This window comes from Barbus barbus (assembly GCF_936440315.1).
Source record: "Barbus barbus genome assembly, chromosome: 28".
Classification (NCBI taxonomy): domain Eukaryota; kingdom Metazoa; phylum Chordata; class Actinopteri; order Cypriniformes; family Cyprinidae; genus Barbus; species Barbus barbus.
Genome location: NC_136756.1, coordinates 29,062,952 through 29,090,793, shown reverse-complemented (window position 1 = coordinate 29,090,793; position 27,842 = coordinate 29,062,952). Strand labels below are relative to the sequence as shown.

At 38.1% G+C, this 27,842-nt stretch overlaps 2 protein-coding genes across 2 annotated transcripts in view; both read right to left on the bottom strand.

Annotated features, from left to right (window-relative positions):
• Positions 1-27,842, bottom strand: part of LOC306848635 (synaptic plasticity regulator PANTS-like) — an 806,624-nt gene that overhangs the window by 334,384 nt on the left and 444,398 nt on the right. The gene's annotated exons all lie outside the window — the stretch shown is intronic.
• Positions 5,185-6,473, bottom strand: LOC306848836 (thyrotropin-releasing hormone receptor-like; the record flags this gene model as incomplete). The annotated part of the gene is made up of 2 exons (XM_079383586.1): positions 5,185-5,541; positions 5,760-6,473. The coding sequence occupies 2 exons, from the start codon at positions 6,471-6,473 to the stop codon at positions 5,185-5,187; spliced, it is 1,071 nt and encodes a 356-aa protein (XP_079239712.1).

The window sequence follows — 27,842 nt, the reverse complement described above, 5'->3', positions numbered from 1 at the left end:
GGCCAACCAGAGAGCTCATGCAGTGCATGATGGGAGCTGAGGCTTGTGGCGTCAGACTGGCGAGCCCTACATGCCACTAGAGAGGAGCACGATGGCAGATATCAAATGAGGGACAACCTCACTGCGTCCGAAGGGAGCTGCGGCTCTGCTGCAACGGAAGGGAGAGTCCCCCTTGTGGCTGAATACAAGGCGTGCTGGAAGAAGGGCTCCTATTACAACCGAAGGGAGCCAGCAGCTCTGCTGCACCGGTAGGGAGATCCCCGTCCGCCACCGAGCATGCAGCACAACTCGAAACGTCGGACGGAGTGTCCACCCTGCGACCGAAGGGAGTCATAGGTCTGCTGCACCGGAAAGGGAGCCCCATCCGACACTGAATAAGAAAAGGGACACAATTGATGGAGGGACCCTTGCTGCATGCGAAGGGAGCTGCGGCTCTGCTGCACCGGAGGGGAGAGCCCTGTCCGATGCTGAAAAAGCCATGAAATTCAAAATAACAGCTGGAGGACTCTTACTGCGACCAAGGAGCTGACTTATTGAAAAGGAGAACCTCCTTTTTTTTTTACGGATCAGGGCTAAATGGGCTTCCTTTAGGTGGAGTTGATTATACCTAATGTAACTTTTGAAAGCGTCTGATGACCATCGACCCAGGGTCTAAATCTGATTCTGAGAGAGGCCTTTTTGAGCTGCTGTAGTTGCTGCTCCGATGCGAAATGACTGGCTGGAAAAATGTCCTGCGGTTAAGCCTGCTTGAGTTTTAAGTGTTTTTGGAACCAAAAACGTGTAACGGGGTGGTTAGTGGTGGTTATATATGAAGTGGCCATTCCTTTCTTGGTCTGTCTTACTTTGCTTAATAAAGTAAGCGATAGTTTCGCTATCGATTATGGACAAATCAGAGATGGTCGGATGGAGTTTGGGGTTGAATTTAGTGGTTATTGTGATTTCTGAGCAAGAAAGCCAGTAAAAACATGGCATTGAGGTTACATGCGGTATGGATAGAATGGTACCCTGTGCGGAGAATTTGGATGCATTTTGTAAGGATGTCCAGAGTTATAGGTTGTCTGGAATCCGGGCTAGACGGTTGAGAGCGATGAATTCATCTGATTAGAAGAGAGAAGTTTGAGAATTATTTATTTCGGGGGAGGGGAAGCCGTAAATTAGTTTGTGAAAAAATTGAACACCACTTAAGTAACCTTTAAACGATCCGGCTTGGAGGTTCTTAACAGAATTGAGGTAGGAAATAAATGCCGTAATTGCAAGGAGAGAAAAATCTGGAAATGGCAGGTTATAGGAGAGGTGAAATGTTTTGTAACATCTCCATGCTGTATAGTGGACTGGATAGTTCTAAATGAAACTGCTTGGAGGATAGAATCAAGAGACGCGTCTAGGAGAGGTTTTAAGGGATGAGTTAAGGGAATATGAGTTGCGAATAGTGAGGTACTGGGGTTGGCGATGGGTCCGCCTCCGGAGCCAGCGCTCTGAATTTCTGAAACATTTCTGAAATACATTTCTGAAACACATATATCCACACAATCCTTAAACGGGGCACTTCTAACTGATTAAACTTATTAACTATAAACATCTACACATCCAGCCTCAATACTGTCTTGGTTTTCACTGGAACAGTCCAAATCACGAACACAGGTGGGAGGGTTCGGAAGAGTTCGCTTTCGAGGGGTGGCCTTTCTTGCAAACATGTACTGCACATTTGGCTGAAAATAGTTTATGGTACGTGTAAACATGAGCTCCGCCATAAGACAGCGAGGAGAGAGGAGAGATGAGAGATCAATGTCCGCACCTGCGAGGATCTGAGATCTGATGGTGTTAGGTACAGGAGGTGGTTCCAGAGCAGCAGTATTTGGTGGGGTAAGTAGATGGACTGCTGTGAACAAAGTGAACTGGGATTTAGATGGGATAGAAGGGTTGGAAGGAAGATCATGGGGCCGTAACCGTTGATTTCTCGATTACAATTTTAGATGAAAAGTAATTGAGAAACTCATTACACTGCTCGGTAGTGGAACAGTTAATGTTACTAGAAGGTTTAATAAGATTGTTGACTGTTCTAAACAGGACTCTGGGATTAGAGATGTCACTACTAATAATTGTAGAATAGTATGCCATTTTTGCAGATTTGAGAGCGTGATATTCAATCTGATGCTGATCAAATATTGATTTATGAACTGTTAGACCAGATTTTTTGTATATCCGCTCAAACTGCCTGCCTTTAGCCTTCATTCGATGTAACTCAGATGTATACCATGGAGCTGATCTCTTGAAAGAAACATTTTTTTAAAGGGGCAATCTCATCCAGAATACAAGTAAAAACAGCATTATACTGGTCAACAGAGGACACAACCGGTAAGTCACCAATAGTAAGACTAAGATGGTCAAACTCAATATCACAGATGTTCCTAAAACAGATAACACACTCTTTCACAGTCTGCAGGGAAGCAGGAATCAGAGAGAACGTGAGAAGCTTGTGGTCACTTATACATACATCAGTATAATCAAGTTGTTGAAGGGGGTGCCTTTGAGCCGGAGGCTTGTCCAAGCTGTGCCTTAGAGCGAGTGGCTTGCGGTGGAGCGTCCAGCTCGTTGTCAGACGGGAAGAGCTCGAGTTCAGACATTTTTGGCAGACAAATGAAGCTGAAGGCCGGAAAACTGTCATTGGACAGAGGTAGGCATGCTGCATATTTATATGCATTGTGCTCGTTAGGATAGTTAGCTAAACGAGTTGCACCTGCGCCAAATTAGTTGATTACCTGATCGTGCTCCTCTCGAACCTTGTTAATAAAACATCATTTAGAATGATTTCTGAAGGATCACGTGACACTGAAGACTTGAGTAATGATGCTGAAAATACAGCTTTGATCACAGAAATAAATTACATTTTAACAGATATTCAAATAGAAAATGATTCATTCAAAGTGTAATAATATTTGACATTTATTACTCTATTTTTGGTCAAATAAATGCAGCCTTGGTGCAGAAGAGGCTTCTATCAAAAACAAACTTATCGACCCCAAACTTCTGAACAGTACTGTACACTTTTTTTCTGAGATACCCATGGAGGAAGAAAAGATCAATGGAATTTGTTCGGTGTTTACCAAGCTTGAGTTTGACTGTTGCAACCTTTGAAATATTTAGTGCAAGTAAAGAGTAAAAGGTGAATTCTGGGTAAAGAAGAGTGTTATTTGTGACATCAAGAGCATGACAGAATCTGAAACAGTGAGTAAAAAAATGAAAGCATAAACTAAAATAGCTAAAAATCAAGTGAACAAAACAACTATAAATACAACAGAAGAAGACGGTGAGTCAAAGTGGAAATAACAGACACTGACAGAGATTCAGGTCAGAGAAATATGACCTGTGGATGTGTTTGATCAGAAACGGTGGCTGGTGAGACACACGTGTGCTTTTATTCCCACTGGAAATGATGAAACGGCTATTTTTACCTGGCGACTGTCACGAATGAAAACCTACAATGAAGCAGAATGACAGATGAAAACAGGTAGAGGACACAAGCGGATATGAAGCACAGGCTAAATTTATTTTCAACATTTTTTTAATTATATCAGTACATTTAGATGAAAATTACAGTGTTCAATAACGTTTCCCCATCAGATACAACAAAAGAGAGACTGAAGAGCAAATTCAATAAACAGCCATATCTACAGACCAGAATATCAGAGACTAATTTCAGTACCCCTGAGATACTGTCATAGGGTTTTATTAATAGATTGAATTTATTTTTATATGATCAGTTTTTGTTTTCATTAAAGTTTTAGTAATTATAATCAATTATCAATTATAATAATTGATAAAAGGTTCATATCATGAAGGATTAAAAGTTTCTTAAAGTTTATTAGAGCATTAAAAAACATTGCATGTACAACTCAATACATCCTCCTCACAGTTCAAAAACATAATTTACTGTACGACCAGTTCTGATCTTCTATACTTCACTGTGAGAACCATAAAAGGACTTTTAAGGTTTTATTTTTTGGTCTGGAGAGACAGTTTTGAGTTCTGAACGTTACAGTATGTTCTTATAATTTCACAATTATTATTTTAGAAGTTGAATAAAAGTTTGGTCCCTCTTTATACGGTCCCTTTGAGTATTTTATTCCTACTTATACTTTATTTAACATAACATAAGTATGCGGACACACAAAGTGTTGAATAATTGAGTTATTTCTCACAATACAAATTTACAGTGTTTCTATGGATCTGTACTCAGTGAACATCATTTATATGCCAAAAACAAGTATTAAACTAATATTATCGTGACACCATCGGTCTTTATACAGAAATATATACACTAAAAATTATTTTTCTAATTTGTAAAGAAAATAAAGGTTATTAGGGTATATATATATATATATATATATATATATATATATATATATATATATATATATTTACCTCAAAATGTAACATTTCAAAAAAAATTTTAGTGAAATTAAAGTAAATTTCTGAGTAAACTTTTAGTTTAATTTCGGAGCACTTTTAGCCAAATCATTCAAGAACTGCATCATTTATCACTTTTTCATTAATTAGAGACTCCTGATATTAAAGGAATAGTTCACCTAAAACTATTCGAAAATGTCCTCACCTTCATGTAATCTAAAATTAGGATGAGTTTGGAGAAATGTAGCATCATATCAGCTGCTCAGCAATGGATGCTCTACAGTGAATGGGTGCCGTCAGAATGAGAGTCCAAACAGCTGATAAAAACATCACAATAATCCACACCACTCCAGTTAACATCTTGAGAGGACAAAAGCTGAAACAAGACATTTTTAAGGTTTAGTGATAAAGTGGTTTGGTCTGAATCAGGAACGTTTACAAGCCAAAACAGCTCTAAACAAATCTGTGGCTGGATTTTGATGCGAGAGACAACAGGAGATGCACTTTTTCACTGGAGGAAGTGTTATTATGGATTATGGACCCATATTTAGAAGCAATGGTTTGAAGTTATTGTGATGTTTTAATCAGCTGTTTGGACTCTCATTCTGACGGCACCCATTCACTGCAGAGACTCCATTGCTGAGACACTGATGCAGAGACACATTTATACAAACCTGATGAAGAAACAAACTCATACTGATCTTGGATGGCCTGAGGACGAGCACATTTTCAGCACTTTTTCATTTTTGACTGAACTATTCCTTTAATGTTTCCAGATCAAGCAGGACTAAACGTGTCTGTTTTCAAACTGCTGTGTTTCTTCATACTGTTTTCACTGGAGAAGTCTTTTATGACGCTGTAGTAAACACTTACAGTGCATTTGCCTGCTCGGCTCTGGTCTGACCTGCGTTTACAGTCGCAGAGCCTCTTAAAGGCAGCGCGAAACTTCTGCGACATGGCGTTGTAGATGATGGGGTTGACGGCGCTGTTGGTGTAAATGCACATGCGGCAGAAGAGCAGGAACCAGGTGTTGAGATACGGCGGATCCATGAACGAATTCACTACCACTAGAGTCCGATACGGCATCCAGAGGAGAGCAAACAGAACCACCACCACCGCCAGCATCTTTGTGACCTGCAAAACAAGTCAAGTCAGCTTTATTTCTACAATGCATTATACAATAGAGATTGCTTCAATACAGACAGAAGTTGCTACTTAGAGAAAAATGGAAATATGCTTTTTTTAATCAATTTTCTTTATATTTTAAATGAATTGCATAGACGTATATGACATTTTTTTGTTTGTTTGTTTCTTCATATTTTCTAGAATGTACATTGACAGACAGAGCACACCTGTTTTCTGGATGATGCTGCTCTACAGGACACTTTCACAGAGCTCTGCCGCCGGCCCTGATGGACAGAGAGCCTGTGCTCGGACAGATTAGACAGCAGCGGGTCTCGAAACAAGATCCTGGCGATCAGACCATACAGAACCAAAGCCACGACGAGAGGAACCACATAAAACAGAGTGAAGTCCAGGAAGTAGATGGGCATATAGAGGTTCCTGGACACCCGATAGCCGCAGCGGACCACGACGCCGTTAGAATAAACCGTCTCATTAGTGTCCACGAGGAAGAACCACATGATGCAGTAGAGAGAGGTGAAGATCCAGACACAGGCGATGATCTTCTTGGCTCTGGATACAGTGCAGATGAGCTGGGCTTTGATGGAGTGGCAGATGGCGATGTAGCGCTCGATGGTGAAGGCTGTGATGGAGCAGGAGGAGACGTTGATGCCCAGGTACTGCAGGTAAGTGATGCAAACGCAGCCAGCATAGCCGTAGATCCACGAAGCCATGACTTCGGAGATGTTCGGTAAACCTGCGGCCAAAAGCACGGTCAGATCGGCCATGGCTAAACTCACCAGGTAGCAGTTGGTGGCGGTCATCATGTGTTTGCTGCGGATCACCACCAGAACCACCATGACGTTCCCAGCGATCCCCACACCGCAGATGAGCAGAGACAGAGAGATGGTGACCACCTGGATCTCCAGAGAGTTCTCCGGCATCGTGCTCAGAGTTTGACCATCACTGGAGTTTCTGTCCAGATGCATTGAGGTGCTGTTTTCCATCGTTGTGTTTCTCAAGATATTCCCATTACAGACATCTCAACAAACAGCCTGGAGAAAGTCTGAGAAAAATAAAGTAAAATGCACACCATCATCATCATCGTCATCAAGATTTCTTGAAGAGTTTTTATTAATATAATTCATATTTAAAATAATTATTCTTTATTTTCATATTTTGTGTTTTCATTTGAGTTAATTATGATTTTTTTAAATTGTCTTTTGTTTTTTAAATATCTATATATTGTTTATAAATTTTTATTTTAGTTTTGGTCATTTTAGTACATGAAGTTAAACTAAATAAAAATTAGAAATAAAATAGCGGAAATCCCTGATACATAATTCTATGATATTTATCGATCTGAACGCTTATGTTTTACCTATAAGCAACATCCATTCCACCACTAAATTTCATTTTTACAAAATATAAAATAATAAAACAGTTATTAAAGACAAAACCTTTATATACAACTGAAAATGTCACTATTAAGATATGAATACAATTGTTTCATATATTTAATGTACAAATGAATGCATGTGCTCTCAGATGTGATCAGATTCATGAAATGTCACTCACCGTGAAGCTGGATGATTTCAGATGATGGATCTTGAATTGTAGATCACTAACGGGAGGCGATTTCTTCTCCAGAGAGCTGCAGCATCTACTGAGAGAATCAGCATCAGTCCTCGTCTTCTCTTCTCTCTCCTCCTCTTTCACTCACTGCCAATGAATATCTCTCCTCTCTTTCTCTTGATTCTTGTCTAAAGCTCCATGTTCAGTTATTAGTAGTTCATTAAAAGCGTATTTAATGGCTCTTTTGGGTCGATGGCCGTCATCAACTGATAAAGCTGGTTTGTAAGTGATGAAACAGTCTATGTTTGGTGTTTAGTTAAGAATTAGTTCAGTAAAGTTATATTAAGGATCTTTTTGCCGTAAAGGTCATGAACTGATGAAGCTACTTTGGTGCGTCCTTAAACAACAAGTGTCCAGATAACAAAACAAATCTACAATATTATTTTATTTTGTTTTATTTATGTAGCACATTTAAAAACATCAGACGCTGGCCAAAGTGCTTTACAAATCCAACACTTACAGTCTAAAATTATAAAACACAGCAAACAAAGCCAAAATTTGATCACCCAACCTGACAACAAATCAAAACAAGACTGATTAATGCACCACCTTATACCATAATCTTGATCAGCAATTTTAATATAATATGTGATATTATGAATGATTAAGTTGAGTATAAAACATTACAACACTCGACCCAGAAGGTTGGGTTAAACATTTAGCCCAACTGTTGGCTGAAAACAGCCCAAGTGCTGGGTGTGTCCATAGAATTGAAATTGAATTGAAAATTGAATTGAAATTGACAGCAGCTCCTACTCCTTGGAGGTATTGAGAGAACATTAATCATCTTTTTAATAGGAGGATTTGGAAGACTGATGCATTTTGGTCAGATCCAGAATCTTGTGGCTGAGTTGAAGTCTTGTGTCGCGATTCTTTTAAAAAGGTGCAGACGTTATATGCACTTAGTGTAAATAGCCGCTGCTGACGGTGTTGCCCTGTGATTTCATTGCATGGAGTAACCAAGAAGGGACATTTAAGTGAACCAACGTGTGAAATAACAAATCAAATTCAGAGACTCAGAACTCTGATCAAGGCTCTGCCCAGATTCTGCCAAGTGTTTTATACACAGTCACATTAAAAAGCAAAAAATTGCAGTCAAGATGCTCACTTCAAATTTATATAACTGCAGTGCTCTATGTCTGGAAAACTGCAATATAGCATATTTAAAGAACAAGAATATGATTTGGCCTACACATACATCATTTACAACAACAACAAAATTGCAAATAACTGTAAAAATGTAAAAACAGTTTTATGGATCTTCCTCTCTTCTGTTTTAATAAGTCATTTTTCAACAGTTGTAGTTTCTGCTGGCATTTCTGCAAGTCCCTTTTAAGTTGGCACTCAGAGAAATTATATACAACCACTGCAAACTAGATGGCACTAGAGAAGTGTCACACGCAATCATTTAAATAAATAAAAACACACAACAATGTTACTTTAAATGTATTTTTTATTTTTAGACTACCAAGAAGTTACAGTCACAGATAGGATCCAGGAAGTTATAAGTTTGAAACCTGAAAGGACCCACCAGCTGCTTGAAAGAAGGCAATGAATTGGGTTATTTGAGTCGAAATTGGTCGATTCCTCATGCCTTAGTGTAATTGAGCCACTCTTATGATCTCCAGAAGCATTTTTTGTGTTGAGCCATTTTTAGAGACCATAGGTATGTCTAAATGAAACTGGCAGAGAGGTTGGTGGTGTGGAGGAAGGTATATATGCTAAGATAGCTCCTTAATAGTCACAGCAACAACAAAAAAGTTGTTAAATTTGGTAAAAACTCCACAAACTGGCAACACTGCACATTTGAGCATCTTCTTTTCCTTTTAATGGTCTTTGGCAAACCCACCTAAAGGTCCATACTGCCATCTACTGCACAACATCAGCATTACATCATGACGTCTGTCAACTTCATGGAAGTAAATGCTTTCAAGTTGGTTTGCAACCTATTATTTCATAGTATTCTATGCAGTGATAAAGGTTATGTCTATTAGCAGTGTATTAAATATACTTTATTATAATGAAAATTATAATAAGAAGATAAACCATATATCGTTGCCTGAAAGTTAAAGCACTGTTTTTTTTTCATTTGTATCTTTGTTTTTGTTTTGTTCTTATTTAATTTAATTATTATTATTATTTTTATTTTTTTATTTGTGACATTGTTTTTTATGTAATGCTAAAACACTGATGGTCACATTCAGAAGTTGTAGTGATGTTTTCTTTTCCAAGAAAGAATGTGAAACACACTTAAAGGGTTAGTTCACCCAAAAAATGAAAATTCTGTCATTAATTACTCACCCTCATTTCGTTTCAAACCCGTAAGACCTTCGTTCATCTTCAGAACACAATTTAAGATATTTTTGACGGAATCTGAGAGCTCTCAGAAGCTACGAGAATACTTTTTGTGCGCAAAGAAAACTAAAATAATACTTTATTCATGATATGAGGAGGAGAAGAATTGTTGAATAAAGCCATTATTTTTGTTTTCTTTGGGCACAAACAGTATTCTCGTAGCTTCGTGGAACTACAGTTGAACCGCTGATGTCACATGGACTATTTTACAGATGTCCTTGATACATCTCTGGACCTGGGAACATTGCAGTTGTGTTGCTGGAGGGTCAGAGAGCTCTCGGATTTAATCAAAATTATCTTAATTTGTGTTCCAAATTTGTCTTACGGGTTAGGAATGACATGAAGTTGAGTAACTAACAGAATTTTCATTTTTGGGTGAACTAACCCTTTAAAATACCTTATAGTGTTACAAAAATCAAAACAGCCCTGAACAAGCTGTAATCTATGCAAACTATCACTTTAGGTCATTAAACTTTTAACTCATTAAAATTATGCTGCCTCAGAAGTCTGCCCGAAATCCATTTCAGGAGGTACCTATGTGCATAAACGCTGCCTGCAAAGTCCTGGTCTGATAGGGTCAGCTGCCTAAGCCTTCGGACACAGTCATATTCTCATCAGCGGCGTGTTTTCCTCTACAGGACTGAATCCAGGAGAACTGAATCACACTGGTCAAACCGCGATATTACAAGCCCTTACATTAGATCATATGAGGTCAAAATCCATTCCACAACAAAAATATTTGCCGACAATATAAAAAAAATTCACCATATATTTTTTTATTGTATTTTTATTATTAAAAATAAGAACAAAGAAGCAAATCACATTAATTCATGCAAATAATTGCTTTTATTTTACAAATAATTGCAAAAAAAAAAAATTTTATTTAGTGTACATGACATTTTTGAAATATACCATTCCAAAAATATACAAACCAAAGCTTCAGCAGTAAAGTAAAAGTTCAGCAGTAAGAATATCAGTTATTTATTATTTATACAACAGTTCTTTCTGGTCCTCAAATCTATGAATGTAGTAGGAACATAGTTTTAAGAGCATTTTAGGCAAAAATGTACTTGTTTGGACTTCAAATATGAGGTTTGTAAATGAGGATAACGTCTATTTGAAAATTAGCTTTAATGTTTTCGGAGACGTGAGCTCCAGGGCGTCAGCGGCCATGGAGGAGAAGAACAAGTTGAATGAAGTTGATATTTTGTTTTCTTTGTGCACAAAAAGTGTTCTTGTCGCTTCATAATATTCAGATTGAACCACTGATGGCAGATGTTGACTATTTTGACGATGTCTTTCATGCTTTTCTGGGCCTTGACAGTGTTGCTTACTTGGCAGTCAATGGGACAGACACAAGCCTCCCGGTTTTCATCCAAAATATCTTAAATTGTGTTCCGAAGATGAACGAAGCTTTTATGGGTTTGGAATGAGATGGGGTTAAGTGATTAATGACAACATTTTCATTTTGGGGTGGAGTAACCCTTTAACTTGGCCTTGACTCTCAGAAACTAAGGAAAGTGCTAGAGATGTTATAACAATTGGTAAATCTGATAAAAGAGACAAATTCCTCCAAATAAAATAAATTGTTCTATATATTTTTAAAAAAGATGTGTGCAACCTATGTGTGTGTGTGTGTGTGTGTGTGTGTGTGTGTGTGTGTGTGTGTGTGTGTGTGAGTGAGTGAGTGAGTGAGTGAGTGAGTGAGTGAGTGAGTGAGTGAGTGAGTGAGTGAGTGAGTGAGTGAGTGAGTGAGTGAGTGAGAGAGTGAGAGAGTGAGAGAGAGAGAGAGAGAGAGAGAGAGTGAGTGAGAGAGAGAGAGAGAGAGAGAAAGTACACATTTCAGTTTATAGCTAAATGTTTTTGTCCTGTTGTGTTTGTTGCACATTTTGATGTGTTGATGACAGGTAGAGGCTCTCATATAAAGCACTGTTTCTCTCACCCACATAATTGTCCCTCTAGGATCGACTACTACTTTGCTCCTAAGACATAATAATAATGCATGCAGTCTCACGCTGCAACATAGATATTATCGTCTCTGATCATGCGACAGTGGTACTAGATGTTTGTGTGAAGGGGTTTCTTAGACCTGTCAGAAGTTGAAGATTTAATCATTTATTACTCAAAGATGATACATTTCTTTCACACTTTAATTCAGAGTTTAAGATATTTCTATCTATTACCTAGGAATCTACAAGCATATATTAGAGGCGTTACTATTTCATACCTTACAACAAAAAAAAACAGAAAACAGTCAGAAAAACAGAAACACTTAGAGTCAGAGTTAAATATTGCCACTAGCAGCTACTTGAATTATCCCTCTCCAGCTTCTTTAGACAAAATAAGTGCTTCTTTAAATTCATTGCTAACATAGTCTCATTCAAATGTATTATATTCAAAGCAAAAGCTGTACGAATGGGGTAATAAACCTAGTAAATATTTAGCTCATTTCTATAGTAAACCCCAAGAGAGTGTGTTCTTTTGATTCTATTATTAATAATACTTTTAAACTATTTTACTCTGTTCTCTATCAGTCATAATACTCTTCCCAAAAACATGATTCTATGATGTCATTCTTTGATTGCCTAACTCTCCCAAGTTATTTCAGATGAACAGAGAGAACTTCTAAACGCGTCCATCTCGAGAGAGGAAGCTATAACCGCACTCCACAGTTAGAAGTAGAAGTACAACTTCTAGCATGTTTTATTCACTCTACAACTGATACTTTGACCCGTATCTGGACACCATATCTGGACAGCATAAATGCCTCTATTTGTGATACTCTGAGGTTTGGGATGACAGTGTCTCCAGAGATATTTCTTTCTGTCTTCTGTTTTCTCCCTGTTCTCTGTCGGTCCAGTTGCACTTTTTTATTTGCGGTACAATGCTTTGTTGTTATCATTTTATGTATATTTTTGTTTGTGTATCTTTGTGTGTTGGGCGATTTCTATTATTTTGTTTTGTGTTTGTTAAAATAAAAGTAAATAAATAAAGCACTGTGATTTCCCCACTCAAGTGCAGATGCAGAGAGATTTTTCTCCTTTGTGGGTTTGAACAAAATCAAAACTATGAACAGTTTGACTCTGGATGGAACGCTATAATCCTGACGGTGCTTTGTGTGGGAGTCCTCTACCCCTGGCACCAGGCATCAAAATGTGCAACAAACACTTACAACAGAAAAAAAACATAAGCTGAAATGTGTACTCAGCTGTCTCTCTCTCTCTCTCTCTCTCTCTCTCTCTCACACACACACACACACACACACACACACACACACACAACTTGACATACATCCGCAGGGCAAGTTCTACAATTCTACTGAATGTGAACAGTATGTACAATGAGTATTGCTGTTTAGTTGACTCTTGTGGCAAAATTTGTTTTTAGTTTTGATACATTTATTTGGATGAATTTGTCTGTCTTTTATCAGATTTACCAGTTTGTGCTGGTCAATTATGAGCAAAAACTTGAGAGAATTGGGTGCTGCTGCTGCAAATATTTGAGTGGCTCTCCCCTAACAGATGTAATCTCACTCCAAACTTTTGCTATAACTTTTGAGAGCCTTGTCTGACGAATGAATGCTGTATCAGATGCAGGTAAATCACACTCACTCAGTCAATCAATCTGTCTCTCATAATACTCTTCTACACATCATACCTGCTTTTAATACAGTAATACAATAAGCTTTTAATGAAGTAACTCAACGTTCCTTTGTTACTAAAGAGACGATTTGGAATTAATAACGGAGGCTTGGGCTCAGCTTTAGATTTGAATCTGTGGCAGAAGGAAGTAGTTCTGCACAAAAGAGAGCTTTTAAAGACACTCCGTTGTTATTTTATGTATTTACACACTCGCACGTCAAACTGTTGTAATACTGATACCTACAGCCGAATCACAGCCGTGCCGATATACAGCCATATCTCACGTCTATATAACAAACATTTTTTTAGACATACCAGACATACTTACAAATTAGGAATATTACAGCATAAGCAAACAAACAAACAAAAACTCAAATTATTATTATTTATTTATTTTAATTGTACTTGTAATAATATATTCTAAATAAAACTAAAAGTTAAAAGCTTATGGTTATAAGCAGGGGTGCACATAATTTTTCAGCCTGGTTCTCATGAGCACCTGGAGACTTGGTTTGGTCCTCACACTGCACATAGTGTGACCCGTTAAATATAACTATTAAAACAAATTAATAACAGTGATAATAATATTATTGCACTTTATTTATAGTTTAAAAAAAGCTAAATAATAAACAAAATAATAAAGTGTGATAATATATATTTACTAAAATATTATTATATTTTAAAAGAAAAATGGAGTATTGAATAAAAATACAATTATTTTATAGTAAACTTAAAAATAAAATACTAATATATACTTTTTCATGAATTTTCAACATTTTCAAACTTAAAATCAGCAAGCTTTTATTTTGGTGGGTTGCCGGCAATTAAGTAAATGCGCTTTCGGGTTTAGCTCCACTGATTGAAGAGCATCAGTGAACGAAATGTCACAGATTTGCATTGTGCTTTGAAAACGGCCGTGCGTATATTTATATTTTAAACATTTTTGTTTTTCTTCAGGCCTGTTCTGTTCTCTTCTGAAAGTGATTTTTTTTATGCTTCCACGTAGTCATTGCCGGTAACTTCTGTGGAGTTGGTGTCTGTTAACAAAAGTGTACAATGAGTGAATAGTGTTAGTGTCTGTGTATGGAGTCAAAAAAGGGCCATACATATATCTGTGTGCTGTTAAACTACTGAAGCTCAAGCCTGATCCAAATCTAATTCTAACCCCAAACTCAGTCAGCAAACCACACAAGCACATATCAAGCACAAATATGATCAGAATATGTATAATTGCTATAAATTGTCTCCATTAGCATATTACATCAAAATGCATCTCACATTAATAACTGGAGTAAGATTTTTAAGTAGACACATGCACACACAGAAACTATATACTATATGTTGAGCACCTGTGTAATGTGCCACAACAGTCATCAGCAGTAAGACTGAGGAAGATAAACTGTTTGGTTCATTTAAAATGTTTATTTACATTAATCCACAGCTCCGAAAATCCTACGTTTTTATTTGAGCTTCTTGAAAGGCATCTTTAGCAGCCAGAGTAAAGGATGATTGAGCCAATAATTAAATTAAATGTGTAAAGCAGCATTTTCAGGGCATTTATTTTCAGTTTTAGGTTTTGGTCAGGCCTTTCATAATGTTCACTGCTGCTATAAATGAGTGAGTTACTGGTGAAACACACCTTTAGTTTTGCTCCTGATGTTGGTCACAATCACTGCTGCAGTCATGATGAAGAGACCAACAGCAATGAAGGAGGAAAAGCAGATGTATAATGAAGATGCTCCTTCCTCATGATGATCTGAGACTGTAAGGAAATGCAATAACAGTCAAAATATATTTGGACTTGTATGCCCTGAAATATAGTCTCATACAGACAGTCCAGTGATCAGCTGTATTATTAATGTACATTTTTAAATGGTTTATTATGCATCCTAGACATCAGACGAGGGTAGAAGAAAGAGAGTCAGATAAAAATGTTTTAAAATAGGAAAATGCAAGCATTTAGCAATATTGTATGATCTAGGCAGGGAAGTAACATCTAAATGTTCTTGCAGAGATGTATTTGTTTACCTGACCCACTGTAATTGTACGTCTGGCTGCGCAGGTTCCTGACATCTGGATCAAAACCAATCTCATGCACACAGGTGAAGGAAGCAGGTGGACTCACAGTGACCATATACACATGCATTTCGGAAGGAAAAAAAGGGAATTCCAGTGGTTCTGTGGTGTAGTTCAGTTCACTCTCCACAGACAGCTCAACAGACTGCCTTCTGTGTGTAAACACTTCGGCAAACTTGCACAGCACGATCACATGATCTCTGTCCTCCATCTGTCGGTACACTGTGATGTTGGGCTCTGGGATATCTGAAATACAGCACATCAACATTCATCAATATTAACATGGACTCTATATTTTAGGAATGGCTGCACACATCTTGACGACATATCGGTTTATAAATCGTCACATAATCTTGCACCAGTTTATTTCACTGAGCTGCTGCATCCACACAAGGCAGCGAAACCGCTTAGGTCTGGACATTTAAGAATGTTATCCATCCCTAGGTCAATACTGTATATCAATATTGCAGTATCACAATATGGTATTGATTCAGATATCTTAGTATCAATATGTATTGAAATATCGATTCTTTTTGACAACACTGCTGATAGGTGGGTTCCCAGGACTGGAGTTGAGAAACACTGCTGTAAAATATTCCTAAAAAGAACACTCCAAAAGCCCTTACGAAGATCTGAGATGATCAAACACCTGAGAAGAGATAATGCCAACCTTGAACCAACATACAAAACTACCCAATCTTGCTAGAAGTTTGATCCCAACATATAATCGTTGCTGTTTTGATTTCATGTCATTAACTAACTGCATGATTTTACTGTACATTTCTGTCATATGGACATCAACTTGACAGTCAGCACTGATAAGCTATTACAAAAACTAGAAACTTTAATTTTCTGTGAAGCTGCTTTGCAACGATTTATATACATGAGTATAGATAATAAACTAATAAACATGAGTTGAACTGAATTGAAAAGTGTAATATTTATGATGCACCTGCTGTTGTATGTTCATCTGGGTCCAACATATCAGCATAATCTGAAATTTTTTTTACAAAAATGAAAAATCTTGAATTTTCTGTAAAGCTGCTATGCAACAATTTATATTGTGAAAAGCTCTACATAAATAAACTTGAGTTGAATTGAATTGAAAAGTGTAATATTAAATTATGCACCTGTTAATTCATGTATATCTAGGTCCCACGCATCAGACAAATCTGAAAAGAATTTAACAAAAATGAAAAATCTTGAATTTTCTGTAAAGCTGCTTTGCAACAATTTATATTGTGAAAAGCTCTACATAAATAAACTTGAGTTGAATTGAATTGAAAAGTGTAATATTAAATTATGCACCTGTTAATTCATGTATATCTAGGTCCCACGCATCAGACAAATCTGAAAAAAATTTAACAAAAATGAAAAATCTTGAATTTTCTGTAAAGCTGCTTTGCAACAATTTATATTGTGAAAAGCTCTACATAAATAAACTTGAGTTGAATTGAAAAGTGTAATATTAATGATGCACCTGCTGTTGTATGTTCATCTGCGTCCCACGCATCAGACAAATCTGAACAAAAACAGCAAAAATTACACTGACTCCTGTCCACTCCATACATATTTTAGATAAACACAAAATTTGAGGCAAACAAATAGAATCCACTTACTGAAAGCTGACCAAAGCACCAATAAAAAGATATAAAGCTGGTTCATGCTGTCAGATTAGATTTTACAACTCTCTGAGATGCATGGACAGCAACGACTGAGTCTTAACACTTAACAGACTTCCTCTGTGTTCACAAGAAATGTGAAGTATGTGTGAAAAGAAGAAGTGATTCTCAAACATTAACTTTGTACTTCATAAACATTTCTGCTGGGTTTCCAAAATCCAGCTGTTTTTAAGAGATATTAAGCCTACTGTTTATTACGTACAGCTACAGTATCTCTCAAAAGTGAGTACACCCCTCACATTTCGGCAATCATTTTAGTATATCTTCTTAAGGGACAATACTATAGAAATGAAACTTGGATATATATTAGATTAGTCAATGTGCAACTGTATAGCAGTAAAGATTTACTGTCCTCTGAAATTAACTCAACATACAGCCATTATTGTCAAAAAAGCTGGCAATAGAAGTGAGTACACCCTAAGTGATAATAGCTATATATTGTTTAACCATGCAAAGCCACATGTCCTATTCATCATGTTCATATTTTTGTCTGCTTGACAGGACTATAAAAATTTGTGTATTTTGTTTTAGAGCAGTTAAAATTTGGTGCTTTGAGTACAGTTCTCTCATACTGACCACTGGATGTTCAACATGGCACCTCATGGCAAAGAACTCTCTGAGGATTTGAGAATTAGATTTGTCGCTCTCCACAAAGATGGCCAAGGCTATAAGAAGTTCGGTAACACCCTTAAACTGAGTTACAGGACAGTGGCCAGGATCATACAGAGGTTTTACAAAACGGGTTTCACTCGGAACAGGCCTCGCAAGGGGGGTGGGGGGGGGGGGATCAAAGAAGTTGAGTCCTTGTGCTGTGCATCAGGTGCAGAAGCTGGCTTCAAAAAAAACAGACGCATGAGTGCTGCCAGCATTGCTTTAGAGGTTGCAGAAGTTCAGCTTGTCAGTGCTCAGACCATACGCCACACACTGCAACAAGTCAGTTTGCATGGCCGTCGTCCCAGAAGGAAGCCTCTTCTGAAGCTAGCTCACAAGAAAGCCTGCAAACAGTTTGCTGAAGACAACCTGGCCAAGAGCATGAATTACTGGAACCATGTCCTGTGGTCTGATGAGACTAAGATAAACTTGTTTAGCTCAGATGGTGTCCAGCATGTTTTGTAACGCCCTGGTGAGAAGTACCAAGAAAATTGTGTCTTGCCTACAGTCAAGCATGGTGGTGTTAGCAACATAGTCCAGGGCTGCATGAGTGCTGCTGGTACAGGGGAGCTGCGGGTCATTGAGGGAAACATGGATTCCAACATGTACTGTGACATTCTGAAGCAGAACGTGCTGCCCTCCCTTCAGAAACTGGGCCGAACGGCAGTTTTCCAGCATAATAACGACCCCAAACACACCACCAAAATGACAGCTGCCTAGCTGATGAAGCTGAAGGTGAAGGAGTGGCCAAGTATGTCTCCAGACCTGAACCCTATTGAGCACATGTGGGGCATCCTCAAGCGGAAGGTGGAGAAGCCCCATGTGTCTAACATCCAGCAGCTCTGTGATGTTAGTACGGAGGAGTGGAAGAGGATCCCAACAACAACCTGTGCAGCTCTGATGAATTCCATGCCCAGGAGGATTAAGGTAGTGCTAGATAGCAATGATGCCACTATAAAATGTTGACACTTTGGACACAGTTTCAACATGTTCACTTAGGGTGTACTCATTTTTGTTGCCAGTTATTTAGACAATAATGGCTATATGCTGCGTTATTTTTAGAGGACAGTAAATTTGTACTGCTATACAAACTGCACATTGACTTCTCTAAAATATATCCAAGTTTCATTTGTGTAGTATTGTCCCTTGAGAAGATATAGTAAAATTGTTCCTGAAATGTGAGGGGTGTACTCACTTTTGTGAGATACTGTATATTACAAAAAAAAACTTTAATTTAATTTAAAATTTAAATATGCACAGTAGGTCATCTAGATAGATTTTCATTTTTACACCGTCTACAGATAGTTATGCACGTTTTTTTTTTTTTTGTGACATCACGTAGTGCACTGATGATGTAACGTTCACAAAGACCATCACCGTCCAGGCCAATCAGAAGCCATGGCTGACAGGGGAGGTCTACAGACTCCTGCTGCCTTCAGAGCTGGAGATGAGGTGGGCCCTAAAGACTGCTAGGGCCAACTTGTCCCACGGCATCAGAGAGGCTAAGAGACAGTACTCCAGGGGGATAGCCCATCGTTTCAGCGACAGCAGAGACTCTCAGAGCCTGTGATGTGGGATACACACCATTACAGACTACAAGCTTCTTACGCGGACCTGTGACAGCACCATCTGCTGCTGAATGAGCTGAACAGCTTCTTTGCTCACTTTGAGGCACAAAACAGCACAACTGCACAGAAGAACCCACCTCCTCCTGTCGACCAGGGACAGCGTGAGGAGATCCCTCAGCAGGATCAACACACGCAAAGCTATGGGTCCTGACAACATACATACCTGCTCGTGTACTGAGAGATGGTGCAGAAGAACTCACTGATGTCTTCACAGACATTTTTAACATCTCGCTAAGTCAGGCTGTTGTCCCCACATGCTTCAAAGCTACCACCATCATTCCAGTTCCGAAGAAGTCATCTCCCACCTGCTTCAATGACTACTGTCCAGTTGCACTTACTTCTATCCTCATGAAGGGCTTTGAATGGCTAGTCATGCACCACATCAAGTATGCCCCCCCCCCCTCCCTGGACCCCTTCCAGTTTGCATATTGGTCCAACAGCTTGACCGATGATGTCATCGCCACTGCCCTCCACTCGCACATCTGGACAAAAAGACTCATATGTTAGAGTGCTGTTCATAGACTTCAGTTCAGCATTCTGTAGTGTTGCAAGGTTTTTTTTGTAACTGTTCCAGCAAACCTTTCTTTGTGTTTAACGATTTAAATGGTTTCCGAATTATTTATTTCATTAGGCAAACGATTGTTTATATTATTTTATTTTAAGTGTATGATCTTTATTTGTTTACCTTGTGGAACAGGAGAAAAATAGGTGTTTTTGTTTATCATTAATATTTTGAGTTATTCCGGGAGTGACGTCATTGATAATGGACCGGTGGAGAGAGTGAGCAGCACCAAGTTCCTGGGTGTGCACATCACAGAGGACCTCTCCTGGACTGACAACATCGCATCACTGGCCAAGAGAGCACAGCAACATCTCTACTTCCTTTATAAACTGAGAAGAGCCAGAGCCCTGGCCCTCATCATGTACACCTTCTACAGAGGCACCATCGAGAGCATTCTGACTAGCTGCATCTTTTTGCATGTCCCTACTTGTATATTTGTAGTTGTATTTTATATTGTATTTTAATCTGTATTTATTTGTATTTTTACATTCTACTGTTAGTGTTTAGTGTTATCCGAATAGACAATAAAGCAGACTTTGACTTTGATACAGTATGGCTCCAGATCATCAGCTCTGACCACATAATCACAGGATTGAGTGATGTAGGACCTGAAAATGAAGATTCTGAAAGAAAACTTTATTTAGAACTAGAATCTAAAATCATATTGCGATATCTTTAATACTTTTTAGGTTATAGGCCTGCACTCAAACTTTGTAAAAATAGTATTTATGGCACTCAGACAGTTGTGTTCAATGCAGTTGTTTTGACAGAAGGAAACAGTTTGTTACGACCCAGTATCTAAAAGGGCATTAAGATATCTTTAATACTTCTTAAGATACAGGCACGCAAACTTCTGAACAAAGTGCTTTTTCTCCATTTCTTCTAACAAATTAGGAATTTTACAGCATAAGCAAAATCATGTATTAAAAAAAAGAAAGAAAATTAAAACTCAAATTACATTTTTCTAAAATTATACTGGTAATAATATATTTTATACATTTCAAATTAAATAAAAAATGCAAAGGCTTAGTTGAATAATGAATATTATATATATATATATATATATATATATGTTTTTGTCTTTCTTCAGGCCTGTTCTGTTCTCTTCTGAAAGTGATTTTTATGTTTCCATGTAGTCATTGACGGTAACTGCTGTGGAGCTTGTTTCTGTTAACAAAAGTGTACAATGAGTTAACAGTGTTAGTTTCTGTGTGCTGTTAAACTACTGAAGCTCAAGCCAGATCCAAATCTAATCCTGACCCCAAAATCATTAGTCAGGACACACCAAACCAAACCTCGTCAGATTATCATCATATCAAGGACAAATATTATCAGAATATGTATAAATGCTAGAGTTGTCTTCATTATCATTGCGTGTCAAAATGCATCTCACATTAATAACTAGTGTGAAATTTTTAAGTAGACACATGCACACACAGAAAACTATATATACACTGAGGTTCTACTGTGTGTACGCTAATGTGCCACAACAGTCTTCAGCAGTAAGACTGAGGAAGAGAAACTATTCATTGACTTTAATCTACAGCTCTGTAAACCAAAGCCTGCACGTCAGTCATTGATCTTCTTGTAAGGCTTCTTTAGCTTCTTGTAAGGCCAGAGTAAAGAATTATTGAGCCAGTAATAAAACTGAAATACTTTAAAAAACATTTTGAAATGCTCTCAGCATAGTGTGTATCTATTATCATTAGGTTTTAATTTGACTGTGGTCATCAGGCCTTTCATAATGTTCATTGCTGCTATAAATGAGTGAGTAACTGGTGAAACACACCTTTAGTTTTGCTCCTGATGTTGGTCACAATCACTGCTGCAGTCATGATGAAGAGACCAACAGCAATGAAGGAGGAAAAGCAGATGTATAATGAAGATGCTCCTTCCTCATGATGATCCGAGACTGTAAGGAAATGCAAAAACAGTCAAAATATATTTGGACTTGTATGCACTGAAATATAGTCTCATACAGACAGTCCAGTGATCAGCTGTATTATTAATGTATATTTTAAATGGCTAATTAAGCATCCTATAAGAGGAAAACAACTGCACACTCACTTAAGCATGTTTATTAACCAACGTTTCGCCTAATAGCCTTTTTCAAGGTAATTAAGCATCCTAAACATCAGATGAGGGTGAAAGAGAGATAGAGATAGAGACAGATAAAAATGTTTCGAAATGGGAAAATGCAAATATTGAACGATCTAGACAGAGAAGAATGTTCTATGGTGTAGTTTAGTTCACTTTCCACAGACAGCTCAAAAGACTGCCTTCTGTATGTCATTCCAAACATTTCGGCAAACTTGCACAGCACGATCACATGCTCTCTGTCCTCCATCTGTCGGTACACTTATGTTGGGATCAGGGACATCTGAAAAACAGCACATCATCATGCTGGTGAATGAATGTTACACATTTCTGCAGCTAAAATAATATAATACAATAGTGTATGTATATAGTGTATACTGTACAATATAATAGTGTATACTTAGCAATGCCTAATGTGTGTTGGCATTGGATATTTAAATAATAGCTGATCATGTCTTTATACATTATCCATGTTAGATTTAAACAACTCTTACTGTATATTAAAAATAATAATGTACAAAACATACTTTAATTATCAAGTACTGTCAAAAGATGATGCAATGTTGTTGTTTTGAGGAAAGTAATTAATGTTGTTAGTGTCTTGGTTTACTAAAAGAGATCATCAAAACTAAAAACAATTAGCCAGAATCACTTCAACTTAAACATGAAGGTTGTGAGATTGGAGCTATTTTTATTGTATTTCAAGGACCTTTAATACAGATAAACAAAATGTGTTCATGCTTTCATACTCTCTAGAGACGTCTCCATCACACTGGCTTGGAAAGTCCTGTCAGGCAAAGGGACATAAAATAATTTAAATAAAATGTAAAATTATTTGTTCTATTCTAGAGCTGAGAGAAGAAATACATCCACATCCTTATAAAAACTAATCATATGTGATGTCTGGAAGTATTGTTAAAGGCCAAATTTCAAATTCCTGACATTTCCCTAGAAAAACAGATGATAATAGTTCATTATTAATATATGATTTACTCCCTGTTCCCATTGTGTGTGAAGTAAAACATAAAACATGGGGGAAAATGCTGTACTTGTGTAAAGAAACCAGCAAAAGGACATTTGAAAGGAGCTTATTAAACACTTATTAGTTCTCACTTTTATTTCCTGTGGTAAAGTGTAGTCCTTGTCATTTTCATAATGAATCAAAACATAGATGAAAAACTACATTTTTACACTTTATGAAGTAAGAGTGTATGACTTTCTGTGCACAGAGAATAAACCAGAATAAACTTGTGCACATGTAATGAAAATAAACCAGCAAGAGTTCAGAATCAGAAGAGCGACTGCTAATGGTGTAGCAGACTTGGAAGACACATACTTCCTGTTATGCAAACTGACTAAACTAAAATAGAGACAATACTAAGAAATTTCCACCAGCGTGCTTGTCAATTGACGGCTGTCAGCATTTTAAAGTTGTTTCTTTAGCACCTTAATATATGTGTTACCTTCCATTTTTTTACCTTCACTTTTTCACTTCACTTTAATTTTACTTCACCATGGTGTCCGAGGTGATAATTAGTTAGGTGAATTGTATGGGCAGAGTTTTGTGCAAGAGAAAAGAAAAAAACAAAACAAGAAGCTGCTCTCCGTAAAGAGGTTTACAGCTCGTTTAACATTAGTGTTATTATTTTATTAGTTTAACATAGAGTCCAAACAGCTGATAAAAACATCACAATAATCCACACCACTCCAGTCCATCAGTTATCTTGTGAAGTGAGAAAACTACTTGTTCATTAGAAACAAAACCTTCAAGATGTTTTGTAACTTCAATCGGTTGCTTCCAGCTAAAATTTAAGTCCATAATCATTTTCTATAGTGAAAAAAATCACATCTTCTGAATCAGGAGTGAAATATGCACAGGTCAAATTTGATTGAGACTCTCAAATGGGGTGAACATGTAATCTCATGTTTAAATTCTGAGAGCATTCACATTTGATGTTTGTTTTTTTTTATCTACAAAAAAAAAAAAAGGCAAATTGATGTGTTTCTTTCACAAAACTCAGTTTATTTAGAATTTTCTTATTGCATCATTTCCAGCTACACTGCAGAACTTTACCTCAGAAAACTATTGCAAATTAGCATTAAAACAAGTTTACATTTAAATATTAACTGCTTGATTGCCTAAAACAGTTTTAAAATATGAAGTGATAGACATCTCTGACGGGTGTTGTTTTGTGTGTCAGGTTTGAGATGTGATGAATGTGGGTTGTACAGTCAGCGGGTTTGATGTCTGCAAGTACAGCACTGAATGAACATGTAGAGTCATGTGACTCAATAGCAGCAGGTGGTGGGATAGTCATCAGCATTAACTTTCAACTCATTTCCAAACACAGTAAACATAAGGCTTCTCTTTCCATGTGTAGTATATATGTTGAAGCCTCAGTGGATAGCTATAGTAATCTATGTTGCCGCACTACTGATAGTCACGACGCGGCCGTGTCATGATACATCAGAGCCGTCCATGTGGAGGAAGAGACTGATTACATCAACGCCATACCAAAGACGGATAATACATTTTATAATTTATAAGAATGTAAGGGGCAAATCGCCAAAATCAGCTAAAAAAACGACAAGGAAAGAACGTCAAACAGATTGGAGAAAGATGGAGTGTGTCTATATCCTGTTGACTCTGTTACTACTCTTGGGAGATATACAACTAAATCTGGGACCGACTATACCTCATTTGAATTCACCGGTGGCACTTACTACGGATAGTGCACCTCAACAAGTGAAGAGTGATTACCTCACTGGAGAGTTGCAGAGAAATCAGGATTTTATGCATCTAAATCCCAGGCCGATGATAGCCGATTTGAGCATCCCTATGATATATCCTGTTAATGGTATATCGCAACAAATGAAAGGTGAATGTTTCATTGGTGTGATGCAGAGAAGATTTGATTGTATACATCTGGATCCCGGGCCGATGAGGGATGATTTGGGCGACCTTATGGCGCATGTTGTTGGTGGTGTGACTCATCGGATGGAGGGTGTCCTGGGTCTCAGGGACTTGTTGATGGTGTGTTTCATCGGGTGAGGGGTGAGTGCTTCGATATGGTGGCCCAGAGTGACCAGGATTTTATACAGACTTTAAGGACAGACTTGAGAAATGCAGACGTTGTACCATCGGAAAAGCTGCTGAATGTGCCCTCTTTGCAAATTTTTAATCAAATGAGCTCAGATGTGAGATTTAAGTACAGAGTAAATCCGGCAACTGTCAAACAGAGACAATTTAAACTTTTTAGAACTGTAAATCATGCAAGGATTTTGTGGGATATTGTGGGATAACTAGATCGTCTGAAACACAAATTGATTTAATTTTTACAAATAAACCTGATCACGTACTTAAGACTTTTAATATGATTACAGGATTGTCAGATCATAATTTAACGTTGGTAGTAAGAAAACTGACAAAGAAGAGGTTTAGCCATCAGACTATGAATAGGAAAACATGGAATTTTAGAATACCCAAAAAGTGATTTAAACAATTTAAAAAGGGCATTAGAAGATATAAAGTGGAAGAACATCTTTCTCAAAATTGTGTTGATGGACACTATGAATCTGTCACAGATCTGCCGGGCTCTTTCACCAGCTGTCAGCCACTGAAGCTTTTGAGAAGCTGAAGGAAGCGTTTACACAGGCACCAGTCCTTGTGCACCCAGACCCCAGGAAACCGTTTGTTGTAGAGGTAGATGCTTCCACCTCAGGAGTTGGTGCCATCCTTTCCCAACAGCAGGGGACACCAAAACTCCATCCATGCACCGCCTTCTCATGCAAGCTCAGCCCAGCGGAAAAGGAATTATGACATCAGCAACAGAGAGCTTCTCGCCATCAAGCTGGCTCTGGAAGAGTGGAGGCATTGGTTGGAGGGTGCCCAACACTCCTTCATAGTTCTTACTGACCATAAAAACTTGCGATATCTTAGAGAGGCCAAGAGACTGAACCCCCGTCAAGCTCAATGGGCCCTCTTTTTCACACGCTTCAACTTCATGATCTCTTATCGTCCAGGTCTCAAGAATGTTAAGGCCGATGTCGATGCCCTGTCTCGTCTCTATGATTCCCAAGAAGAAACCAACAAAGAACCCGAATCCATCATTCCTGAGAAGATGATAGTAAGTCCCATTCAGTGGAGCTCGAATCCTTTCTCCTCCACCAATGCTTCCATGGCCACTCCGCCGGGCTGTCCACCCGGCTTGCAGTATATCCCCAGGGCTCAATGCACACAACTCATCCAATCCGTTCATTCATCTCTGGGCACTGGCAACCCAGGGGCCAACAACACCCTCTCGCTGTTGAAGGATCGCTTCTGGTGGCCCAATATGGCTGGAGATGTCAGAAGGTTCGTCCAGGGATGTGTTGACTGTGCCATGTCTAAGAGTCCACGCCACTTACCAGCAGGCAAGCTACTTCCTCTGTCCGTTCCCAATCGTCCTTGGTCACACCTAAGAGTTGATTTCGTTACAGACCTGCCATCATCCAATGGTAACACATGCATTCTGGTGGTGGTTGACCGATTTTCCAAGCCTTGTCGTCTGCTTCCTCTCAAAGGTTTACCCACTGCAATAGAAACTGCCGAATTAATGTTCAACCACGTCTTCCGATACTTTGGGATTCCTGAGAATATAGTCTCTGACCGGGGACCCCAATTCATATAAAGAGTATGGAAAGCTTTCTTCAAGCTCCTAGGTGTGACCATCAGTCTGTCTTCCGGATACCATCCCCAGTCGAACGGGCAGACCGAAAGGAAGATTCAGGAGGTAGCTCGATTCATTGTTCAAACACACAACACTATCATACTTTCTATTTGTATTAATTTTTATTTAACACACATACTTATTACATTTCAAATTTGCACCTAATATACCTGTACATACTAAATTGTCTATTTTGTATATTGTCCTGTCGCTGTCATTCTGTCGCACTGTGAAGCTACTGTCACCAAAACAACTTCCTCGTATGTGCAAACATACCTGGCAGTAAAGCTCATTCTGATTCTGATTCTGATCTCTGGACCAACAGTCTTCACTAACAGCAGTGTGTTTGAATGCAGTAACTCCATCCAGCCACAAGAGTTCACCATATCACTACTAGTACTTACAAAAACTCAAAGCTACCCAATGAACTTGAGGAATGGTTTTAAGAAAAAAGCTCAAGTTTTTTTAAACAAAAATAACACAAATGGTCATAAAATCAGATCTGTGGGTATTGTGCTGATGTGGCTGGAATAACTGGAAATCTTACAGGAAGATTAAAAATACTAAGCAGAGAACAGGAGAGTGAAAAATGACAAGACAGTCAGATTAGCATCATATTTAATTTCTGACAGAGATAAACGAGGCTGTGAGGGACTGAAATACAGTGTGTTCGATTGATTGTACTGTTGTTTAATAATATGCCAATTGTTCAGCTTCCGAAATGTTCCAAAATCTCTCAGAAGACAAAGCTCACATTAAATCTTACATGACATGTGATCTTGGATATTTGTATAATGCAAATACAGGGCTCTCAAGTGTCACGCATTGAGCGTGACAGTCACTCATTTCGGTCTATTGTCACGCACTCCCGCCACACATTGTATTTCTCACGCAGAAAAAACTATTTATAATATATTTAATATACCGCAGCGCCCAACATTTCTCTGGCCGCGCCGCTCTCGCTATGGAACCGGCAGGATTCAAGCGCGTCTCCCCTGGAGTTCTTAGTCGAGCCTGCCACTTATCAGCCAATCAAAAAAAAAAGAAATAGGCTACACAATAGCCAATCAGAAAATAGCACTATTGTATCTGGGTAAGATTTAACGCAACGACCAATGAAAAAGCATCACTTTGAGCACAAAGTAAGTAATGATCTCCTGTTACAGCAAATTCACAACTTGTTTGACACAAACAATATTATGACAACTTGACTGCTGTTAGAGAATGTTTCTCAGATAATTAACATCAGTTTTTCATGAGTGTCTGTTACTTAGCCA